The sequence below is a fragment of the Mastigoproctus giganteus genome, chromosome 7, assembly GCF_048544385.1.
Source record: "Mastigoproctus giganteus isolate SK-2022 chromosome 7, ASM4854438v1, whole genome shotgun sequence".
Classification (NCBI taxonomy): Eukaryota; Metazoa; Arthropoda; class Arachnida; order Uropygi; family Thelyphonidae; genus Mastigoproctus; species Mastigoproctus giganteus.
In genome coordinates this window covers 146,625,775-146,637,905 of record NC_143581.1, presented here as the reverse complement: position 1 = coordinate 146,637,905, position 12,131 = coordinate 146,625,775, and the positions used below count along the sequence as shown (strand labels likewise).

The following is a 12,131-nucleotide window of genomic DNA, read 5'->3' as shown; positions in this document are numbered from 1 at the left end:
TCCTACTTTTGCTCCCCTCCTGACAGAGGGATGTGTCATACTAAAAACACAATATTGAATTGCTAGTGTCTTGTATCATATGTTCTTGAGTGGAAATGTGACATCAACTTCTGATTGCTGTAACAATATAAAGGTAGGTTATAAAACCATGAATACCATATAGCCACTAAGGATGGAAATCCAGGATTATTTCTGAGATGGTCAATGATAATTAAAGTTTGTTTTTTTTAACATAATTGTGTAATTTTTGTTCCTTATTTACTGTCAGTGATTCCATGGAATCTAACTTCAAGTTATCAAAATTAAGGATTCTTAACATGCTGGTAATGCCTATTAAAATCTCATTTGTAGTCTCATTTGTGCAAGTTAATTCAATTTTTAATTTAATGCATCACTGGAGAATAGGAAAAATTTGTGACTTGAAGTGTGTGATCACGCACATACAACTCAGTTTGATATACATTTTATTTGTCAGGGATCCAAAGTGCTAACTTCATTATACTCTTCTCACTCATTTCTATCTCTTCTAGTTGACAATGGCTTGTCAAAACTTATATGAAAGTTATCTACTAAGGGTGAATGTGCTAGAATTGCACTGAAATCAGAAGGAACATTTTAGTAAACTAAACAATTTTTAAAATGAAACTAACTCAAAAACCACCACTTTCAAAGAGCGAAGTTACTTTTCTTACAATATTAAGCTCTGGTGAATGAATTCCTGCTCTATATAATTTTCATTCTATTTGATTCAATTTTTAAATAAAACAGAATAAGTATCTTATTTTATGTAGTTTAAACCATTTGAAAGTGCTAGCAGCAGAATACAAGTCATCAAACATTCCCACTTTCCTAAGTGCCTTCAATGATATTTTTCTCATTTCAATACAAAGTAATGTAAAACATACATAAAAAAAAAAAAAACACATTAGACTTCCTAGAATTCTTTCAAATTTCGTTTTAATTGGGCCAGCTGGTATGATGGGATGTGTGCACACTTTCGTATTGCTAAACTAATATTTTTTCCTTACTACTTTTTTCATGACATTCATCCATTAGAATTTAGAAACAAATTTATTAGATGTAAGATTCATTACAGAGGTTTTAGTCACTACCTATCTTAAAATTAACTCATAAATCTTTAAGTTATACATTAAGTATGAATTATATTGTGAAAAAAAAGTTACTTACTTCTGATTTTCCCTTTAGTCGGCACATCTTAACATCCTCATCTGAGGAATACCATTCAAGTTTCTAGAAGAAAATGAAAGCAAATAATCTATTACCTGAAAGATCACTATAATACACTCACTTTGTTACTCTAACATTACCCATATTTCTGAAACTGTATAACTCTTCACTTTAACATGCCATATAAACTATAAGGACCACTAATTTAAGTAATGTTAACAAATCCATACTTTGGTCACAGTTACTTTAATCCTGAACTAATTTAATCCCTATAACAACAGTCTCAGCAATCTCACCATAATATATTAAATACAATAAACTAAAATCCATAACTTCTCAATCCCTGAATGTGCTGAATTTTGGAAAAACATACCTAAGTGATCAAAGCAGTAGAGAACTATAAGATAATGAAGAACATAGTTTAACCAATTTCAGAAAAAATTAAAATTAAAGGTTCTGAAATTTTAAACCAAGAAAACGTGCAATGGGTTCAATAACGTTTTACAGCAAATGATTGCTGATTCATTGCAAAATGAAATTATAGAAGAAGCACAACTCATACTATGATTTGTGCTTCTTCCATAAAGGACAAATAAAGATCCAAAACACTAACAGAAACAGGTGGATCTAAATGAGACAAGTCTAATCTTGAGCCAAAATTATGAAGCAGCTAAAAATGTCCTAGATAACTTCACATTAAACTGAATGCAAATATTCTGCAAAACATTACATTTAATAATCTAAACAGATAAAAATTTCTGATTTCATCTGAATGAATATACATGTCTATATTGAAAATAAAATTAAGATGTGTATTTTTGCCCTCACTCAATCTTCCATTTTAAATTATATTTTTGATTAATCTACCAATTACTGGTCCTGATTACATCTAAAAACAGTTTCTACTATAACATCTTCCTAATCAATCAATATTATCTTCCTAAAAAACTTTAGTAATATTGTAATTCATTCATTTTAACTGAAGGGGAAAATAATTAGCCACAGAGAAATGCAACATCAACTTGCAAACCAAAATATTTGCTAACCACATTTCAGAATAATGCTGAATAAATATTAAGTTTAAGTGGAATCATGCTGATACAACATCATAACTAAAAACAAAACAAAAAAAAAAAACCACTACAAACTTACCTTCCTTTCTTGCAAATTACTTAATGACAGATTGTAAACAAAGTTCCTGTAAAAAGAAAAGAGGACATAAGCTTTTACAAAAATATTTCAGTAATACTCCATTAAATATTAGGGACAAATTTTTGTGCACAAGAGAGAAGCTAATGCAGAAATTTATCTGCTTTTGATTGTTTACTAAAATACTCAGCCAAAAACATAAAAAGCAATGCACTTTAAAAGGGTGAATTTGTCGCAAGCTGTTCCCTGCTTTCAAATGCAATTGAATACTTTAAAAACTACTAAACAGCACCGATTTAAATGCCTTCTAGACAATGCAAATTAAGCTAGCAATTAAACTGGAAACTGAACCCTCATTTAAGCAAACAAGAATTCACCTAAAAAAAAAAAACAGGAGGGGAGTAAGTGAAGTTGGAATGATACAAAAGGCAAATTTAGGATCAATCTTTCAACATTTAAGCAACAAAATTCAGTCACTGAAAGACAGGTTTCAGTTGAGTGTATAGTACAACGATCAATTCTAATTTCCATGCAGTTTCGATTATGCCACAGAAATGAGTAAAAATGGACTCCGCAACAGTTTCATGAAATTCTGCTTGCAGAATGTTGATCACAAAGGTAACTCCTATATCTATGTATATGAATAAGTAAAATGTTTGCAAAACCATTTTAGACAGTTAATCTCCACCCCAAAGCTTGCAATTATACACTCAAACAATTTGACAGCATCACTAGCAAATCGTTTTGTAGTGCTGAGAATTTCTGTGGCATTGCCAGTATCTGATGCCATCGCAAAACTGAAGCTTTTCAACGATAAAGTAAATCAAATTTATCTTCTTTCCATGATGACACAGATCAGTTGTTGGATTGCAAGGCATATAACTGCTGCAAAGATGATATATGTTCAATTGATTAGTGTTTTTAGACCTAGATGAAATGATCTACAGATTTGCAGCTGTCAGAGTCGGGAAAAGTTAACTTTAAATCAAAATTTTAACAATTATGTAATAAGTAAAATTACTTTTGTTAAATTAATAAATTACATAATTGTTAAAATTTTAATAAAATGGAACTGAATAAGATAAACAAAATTCCATCAAAAACATTTTATTTTTGAACTGATAATCTTCAAAGCTTATATGAACGGATGGGAAAACAGGCACCAAATAAAATTTGGCTCAAGAAAGAACCCTTTGAGCCAGCTCTACATGTGTCATCAGTACCTCCTATACAGCTATAAAATAGTTAAATACAGCTAACTAAAATGCTAAATAAAATTAACTCCATTTCAGGATCAATTTTAAATGTATTTCATGTATTGAAAAGACTGTCTTATATGCCTAACCAAGAGAAGCACATGTTAGGTTTTTGTAATATAAAAGCATACATATATACATTTGTGTGTATACACACACACACACACACACACACGGAACCTTCCAGCAACTACTGCCTTACTTGTTAACCATGCTCACAATTGCTTGAAGTGCCTATTGTTTCTGTGTTCATATGTCATGAAATTTAATTTGCATCATTAGAAAGAGATGAGGCATCCCAAATTTCATTAAAATCAAACCAATACAAATTCAGTTACTTTTTATTTTTCTGAAAATCTTGAGTTTTCTATATGGTATAAAGGGAAAAATGTTTTGAAAACTGGTATACTCGATAGCGAAAAGTGATATCAACAATTTCATCTTATGTTCTGTCAGTCCCTTCGAAAATTCAAATCAATTTGGATTTCTTACTTTCTCCTAGTTCCTCTCCTTACAAAAATTGTTACACACAAGAGAATAACAAGGCAGAAAAATTGGGAATAAAGAGGAAGTAGTAGTGGCATGTGATGCAAGAAAGCAAATGTTTGAACTTATGCAGAATCAGCCAAAAAAAATTTTTTACAAAACAATTTCCTCTAAATTTTTGTCCAATTCCTCTTTAAATTTATTTAACCTATCAACTTCCACAATGACAGAGTTTATTCCAGCAATTAACCACCCGCTGGCTAAAGGCAAATTTCTGCACATCTATTCTACATCTGTATTTCCTCCATTTGAATTTATACCCCCTCAGGTTTGTAATCTGACCAAATGGAAGAATCCCATCAGAATTCAGCGTGCTCAACCCATTCAAGGCCTTATACACCTCAATCAGATCACCTCACAGGTATCTAGTCTCTAGCCACTGCAATTTACAGAACTTAAGCCTCTCTTGGAAAGAGGATCCCTTCATTCCTCTCACCAATCTTGTTCCCCTTCTCTATACACGTGCAAGCAAATCTACATCTTTCCTAAAATCAGGCCTCCAGACCTGTATGCAGTACTTAAGGCGTGGCATGGCCTGACATTGCCTTATACAGAGGGACATTCACCTCCTTTTCCCTGCTAGCAAAATTCCTGTATATCATTGACAAAACCCCATGACCTGCCCGGGCAGCTTGTCTACATTCCTCAGAACACTTCATATCTGACTGCACAATTACTCACGGGTCTTTTTCATTTTCTACCACCTTAAGTGTAGTACCACACGGTTAGTGCGTTCCTCTGGGGTTACTTCTACGCATATGCAGTACTTTGACAAATGCAATGTTAAACTTCAGTTGCCACTTCTCAGCCCATCTGCCCAAATTTTCTAGATCCTGTTACAGTATCACACTGCCATTAACAAACGTGCCAACCTTCGTATCATCTGCAAACTTCGACACTAAGCCTGATATACCTTCATCAATATCATTAAAAAATATACAAAACAACAATGGACCCAACACCGAACCCTGTGGGACTCCACTAATAATATTAGTCCACGAAAGCAGCACCCATTGATTACCACCCTCTGTCTTCTCCCACTCAACCATCCTTTTATCCATTGTAGCAACTTACCCTTAATACCATTCTGCTCCAATTTGTACAGTAACATGCAAAACAGTGTTAAAAGCTTTCCTGAAACCCAAGTATATGATATCAAAATTATTTTTTGCATCCTGTTCCTTTGTAACCACATCATAATATCCAAATAAATTTGTCAAATTGAACTTTCCTTTAACAAACCAATGCTGTGTCTGAATTATTGCTGCAGTCTTGTCTAGATGATCCTGCAATGCATCTTTAACCAGTGACTCCCATTATTTTACCTGGAACAGAAGTTAAACTAATTGGTCTAATTATTCATATCACCCTTGCGCCTTTGTGAATTGAGGATACATTTGCCCATCTCCAGTCCGTGTTAACCCACCCCCCACTCTCATAATTAAGGCTAAGGGTTTGCTTACTTCCTTTGGCACCTCCTTTAATATCACCCTTGCGCCTTTGAATTGAGGATACATTTGCCCATCTCCAGTCTGTGTTAACCCCCCCCTCTCATAATTAAGGCTAAGGGTTTGCTTACTTCCTTTGCCACCTCCTTTAATATAACTGGATAGATCCCATCCACCCAGGTGCCTTTCTTATGTTTCACTTCAATTTCTCCAAGCACCCTGCTACAATTTGATAACCTTCTGACATTTTCAAACCTTAATAATCCCTCATGTGCAAATGTAGATGCAAAATACTCATTCAGTTTGTTTTCTATCTGGGCAGGATCATCAACAGTCAAACCATTGATATCAAGTGGACCAATCAGATTCATCCCATTCCTTTTAGAGTTTATACTGGGAGTCTGAAAAATATTGGTACAAACATTTAGGGGAGGTAGGTAACATCTAAAGGAATGTGAATCGCATAGGAACCCATAACTGGAAACATCACAGGAAGGTAGTAGCCAAGGAACAAGAAGAAGAAATGACACAAGACAGTAATTAGTGGCAAACATTTATTTGACATAATATTAACAATGGAGTACGAGATGGATGCATTTCATGATGTTACGACAGATGCTCAAAGGTTCCACAATGAGACGTGATGCATGCATGACACCAATGTAGCATGGATTGGTGGACATGGTCGAACACACCTGGAGTTTCTTCGACAGCAGCAGCAACGCAGACGAGTCTCGCCACGAGATCCATTTCCGTCTCCACAAGCAATTCATACACGATAGATTTGAGGGGCCCCACAGAAAGAAATCAGGCGAGCGTGGGAGCCAGGCAATGTGTTCACCACGGCCAATCCATCGACACCCAAAATGCCTGTTCAAATGGTCACGAACACACCTACCATAATGGGCAGTTGCCCTGTCATGTTGAAACCAAATGTTGCCGTCTCACATTTGCTGGAACATCGTCAAGTAACCCTGGTAGAACTTGTTCAAGAAAGATCCGATATTTAGCAGAGTTCATGCGGGATGGTAACAGGTATGGGCCGACTAAGAAGTCACTGACCATACCTGCCCACACATTTATTGCGAAGCGATGTTGTGCCGCATGGGGGCACACACCGTGTGAGTTGTCGTGAGCCAACACACGAGCATTGTGCTGATTGAATAAGCCTTCCCAAGTGAAATAAGCCTCATCTGTGAACAAAACATAGGCTGGAAAATTGAAGTATTGAACACTTTTTAGAAACCACTGCACAAAAACCACACGTGCAGGATGATCTTGGGGGAGCAGTAACTGAACCCTTTGGAGATGAAAGGGGTGTAAAAAATCGTCATGCCAGACACGATGTATACTGCAACGAGACACTCCTAAGGCAGAGGCAACGGCATGTGTGCTTGTAGTAGGATTATTCTGGACGGCATTCAACACACTTTCTTCCATGGCGGGAGTTCGCGTCTAACATGGTCTGGCTGCACTACTCCTGTTACCTCTGAATGACCCATTATCGCACAAATTTTGATGCACACGCGCAAACAAAACGGTGGTCCGGTACATATCTGTCTGGTAAGCGTTCTCCATAAATTCGTTGAGCAGCTCGTCCATTGCCCTCTGCTAATCCATACATTAGGTGTATGTCTGCCAGCTCACAGTTCATATATCAATGCATGCTCTTTGTGAAGACTACTGCTTTAATGAGTAAACCAGAAATTTTCCCTCTCGCGAACTGATGAACAGCGCCGTCTACAGACTTACGGTGACATTTCTGGTTTTGGGTTCCTATGCGATTCACATTCCTTTAGATGTGACCTACCTCCCCTAAACGTTTGTACCAATATTTTTGAGACACCCTGTATAAGTAAAGAAATCTTTGCTGTTTTTCTTAGCATCCTTTGCCAAAGATTTCTTGTAATCTGCCTTTTCCTGCCTAACCTCCTTTGTGGCTTGATTACAGACTAGCTTATATCTGCCATAGGTTTCTATGTCGCCTGATAATTTATATGCATCCCATGCATTTTTCTTCTCTGCCACGAGTCTCAGTTTATTTGACAACCATTTAGGCCTAAACCTTGAACAGTATTTCTTAATAGGTATGAAACTTTTAGTATCTTCCATGATTAATTCCTTGAATGCTTCCCACTTAGAATTTGCTGTTGGTAACATCATCAGTTGGTCCCACTGTACAGAATTTAAAACTGTCTGAGACCACTGTAGTCACCTTTATAGAAGTAAAAACCCTTTCCTTTACCCCTGAAGGTAATTATATCTTCAAGTAAATCCCACATCAGTATGCTGTGATCACTGCCACCTAGTGGTTCCTTTATCTGAAAATTCTTAATACATGAACGATTACTGTTGATAACCAGATCAATAGTATTACCCTCTCTGGTTGCCTCTCAAACATGCTGCTGCAGAAAACAATCATCCAACAAATCCACAAAATCTTGCTAGTGTGCGAGTGACCAATCTACAAGTTCCAATCAAAAATAAGTAAGTTTGTTATATGCCCATTGCTTGCTTTTTTATACTTTTCCAGCAACCCACATTGAATTAACAAAACAATTGTAAACATATGCTATATGGACAGCATAGACTAAACTTGACCCTGAGGTCAAATGCTCTGGTTCCCCGGTTACAAATTTTTAATACTTCACACACATAAGAAACACTGTCCATAGGAATTTTACATATAATGCACTACATCTGGAGTCTTTTAATATGCACTCAGTTGCTACCAATAGCAATTCTATTCCTTAACTTAATAGCTATAATAATAAAGGATGCTTCTCATTTCCCTATATGCATCCACAATATCATACAGATAATTTTACTGAACTTCTCTAAATTGGACCAAAAAAAAAAAAAAAAAAAAAAAAAGTTTACCTTATCACCTGTACGAATTGCAACGTTAAACATATTGGGCAAACAAGCAATAAATTACATTTAAGGTTTAATTTATATAGAACTGATATCAATAACCATAGCCACAATAAACTTAAAAATATCTCTGAATATGAGATTGAATTTAAACATTTTCAATCACATACCTTTTCTAATATTTATATTTCAGTTTTGGCACATATTCATAACCTCAATTTGAGGTTTTAATCTGCTTTAATCTTTTTGCATAACATAGGTGGCAGCATTGTGCAAACCTTACAAGTGGCTAAGAGGCTCTTCTGTGGTGAAAGAGGATTTTCCTTGTTTGTTTATTAATAAACAAAATAAATTAATTATTATTATCTTATATGGTAAGATCAGTAGTTACCTAAATATGTAAAGTGCTATAGTTTCAGCATTATTCATTTCACATGGTTTAAGAGTGATTAATTCACCTGAATTGTTTGAGTTACATGTTTTTCGAATGTTATTTGTGCGTTAAGCATACGAGCATAATATAAATTTTGGGCATTATAATTTGACCTTAAACTTCCATTTGTCCCCCACTCCTGTCATAGTGAAATTTAATTATGTACATCTGGGTCTGAAAAAAAATAAATAAACAAACAATGACTCAAAGAATAAAAACAATTATCTCACAAGTTTATTCATATGTCTTTTTGCAAACTTGTTTACCTCTTTAAAAATGAAAGAATGGGCTTTTCTTGCTGATGTATTATGTAACCAAACACTTGCATGCTGCTTTCAGCATGTCATTTTACTGTTCCTATCATTACAACAATATATTAGAAACAAAGAAAATTATTTGCTGTTTGTGCCCTTACCTTGAGACAAGTGTACAATATATCTACAGTCATTTCTGCTATAACACGCATTTTCACAATGCAAATTTGCTCCAAAGAAACATTAGGGAACAATGCGAGTATAGTGCGATTTTGTCTGTGAGTTAACACAAGATGAACAAAAACCTGGCACCAAGCTGAAAGTAGTGACCTGTGCAGCAATACATACAAGTTTACAAATCTTTAAAAATGTCAAACGTGTGTGAGAGCTATATTTCCCATTTACTGAAATTGTATTGGTCAGAGACACTGTTGTCATTCACTATATTCACAAGATAATGGGTGATATTGTAGGCCAACTGATGTTTTCAGTAGCTCACATTTTCCTGTTTGAACAGAAATTTCATGAGGCAGGAGAGTGTGAGCAGAGGACACATTTCTGGAGGTCACTATCAATAAAACAATTTGCAGTCCCTGTTTATTGGGCTTTTCTGTTAATGCAATCTAATTATAAACGGGTCAATTTTTTTTTGCAATAATACTGATGATTGGAATTGTGTGGGTTTTTACATTATTATTATGAAATATGCTTTTTCTCCTTCCATGAAAGCTTCAATCATATAAAAAAAACAATTTTCAGAATCTTTTGTTCATTCCTATTTTTAAGCCGCTTGCATATAGTCATTTAAAGAGACTATATACAAACAGGTTTTTGGTTTACCGATGGGTTTGAACCTGAGCAGAAATTTATCTTGCCAATATCAAGGACATTCATTTAACACTGTTTCTCCCCCGTATTACTTACTATGGGAGATATATTTACAATATACTTGTTATAACAGATCACAACACCACTCAGGACATTCTACAGGTATTCAATAATATTCACATGAGACTACATTTTACATTGGAGGAGGAACACATAGAAACAAAAGCCCCGAACTGCTTAAATTTCACTCTCACAAGTGAGATGCAAAAAACCCAATTTAGCAGTTACCGAAAACTCACCAATTCGGGGATGTACCTGCATTACTGGAGTTTTCATCCAGTCACGTATAAAAGATCCATTATATTTAACCAGTTTTTCAACTCTTACAAATATTCCACATCTGAACCCACCTTTCACTTAGAAATTGTTACACTAACCGGCAGGTTTTTAAATAGAGGCTATCCTCACTCTGTTATAAATCAAATCAGATTACAGGCTAAAAATAAAACAGCAAATATGATACCCATTAATAATACCAATAAAACACCATTTCATACCCATTAATAATACCAATAAAACACCATTTCCATACCGTATATCGAACAATGGTACAGGCAGCTTAATAAACTCTTTAGAAATACTGAATTCAAAATTATAGCCAGGCACATGCAGAAGCTCCATAATATATAAAAAAAAAAACACACAATTCTTCCTTCTTGCTCGGCACAGGTAAATGATCTTGTGTACAAGATTTTGGTGTAGTCAGTGTGATTCATCATATGACGGTTCTACTCTCTGTAGTTTAATTTACATGTCAAACAACATGCTGCTTCTATCTGCACATGTGTCGGAGTTGGACTTTCATGCAGTCAATGATGGTCACGTATTCCTATTCAATGGAGCGGTAATTTTAAATATACAACACAATTACATAAAATTACTGATCACTGAAACGCTTGAAACGAAACAACACAAATTCTATAAATGTGCAACGACTTTACCTAATTTCGGATTTCTGATCTTTTTGCGCATGCGTCAATATAAAATCAATCACTATTTCAGAGCCAAATACACAAACAAACACTTCGCGATATTCCCATCCTGTGAACACTGCGATCAATTGAAAAGCGTGGTCTGCTTAAGGAAGGGAAACAGCTGTGCATTTCGTTTAATTTGAGTATTCATCCAAATTGTAACTTTTAATCTTAATCGTGTTTTTAATCTTTTTAATTGTGATTTTAATTATTTATTATTGGAAGCAGTTTTAACTATTTATTCTGACACAATGTCTTCACGCACTCATGGTCTTGATACGGTGGTTTGATGTGTTTCAGGGGTCAGGTTGGGGCTCTCGATTCCGTTGTGCATCAGATTTGGTCGTATCTCTGAGTGAGTGAATTCATTAATTCGTTTTTTCCATCTTATTTTATTCATCACATTTGGGAGAGAATTGACTGGAGGCATTCCACGAGAAAGATTGAGGTAATCTTACTTTTTTTAATATATTAAAAAATCATGGAAGTTATTGAGCCTTGTAGCTCAGAATTTTTTACTAATTCTTTAGTTCTTTACTTACCAGACTTAACATTTTTTTGAGTACTTCACCCCCATCCCTATTTTTTCCATAAGCCCTGTTGTTTTAATGCGTGAAATACCATAATGCAGAGATTTTTAAGAATACGTGTACCACATTATAGCAGAACCGACTGTATTATACAGAACTGTATATGTTGGGAGGTGGGAGTTAAAAGCATACCCACATGGAGCAGAAAAAACAAATGGGAATAATAGTTATAGTGACCTCTTGTAAATTAATCTTTATTTTTTCTTATCCAGTGGCACATTATCCTATAAGCAAAAATAAATCTGCCTGGGGCACACCAACCAGAGGGGCCCCCAAAACACTGTTTTTCACTAATTTAAAGTGATTTTTATCAGAAACTGAACTTTATACCTGCAAAGGTCAATGAACTTTACTTGAAGATTAATTTTCAAATTACATTTCTTTCAAAACAGATTTTACCAATTTTGACAAAATTCTATATTTAGTTCTTCCTTAAATAATTGACTTAAAAGACTACCTTGGAATGGAATTAGATGGGCTGCAAATTCCATTTTGCCTTGGGCGATATGAAGGTATAACATGCCACTGATC

At 34.9% G+C, this 12,131-nt stretch overlaps 1 protein-coding gene across 10 annotated transcripts in view; it reads right to left on the bottom strand.

Moving 5' to 3' along the window:
- The window catches only part of Sema1a (semaphorin 1a), a 699,485-nt gene that overhangs the window by 357,844 nt on the left and 329,510 nt on the right, over positions 1 to 12,131 (bottom strand). For all 10 annotated transcript variants that reach the window (XM_090377935.1, XM_090377936.1, XM_090377934.1 and 7 more), the window contains 2 exons: positions 2,341 to 2,386; positions 1,189 to 1,251 (listed from right to left, as the gene is read on the bottom strand). In XM_090377935.1, coding sequence (XP_090234061.1) covers positions 1,189 to 1,251; positions 2,341 to 2,386 — 109 coding nt within the window. The remainder of the gene's footprint in view (positions 1 to 1,188; positions 1,252 to 2,340; positions 2,387 to 12,131) is intronic.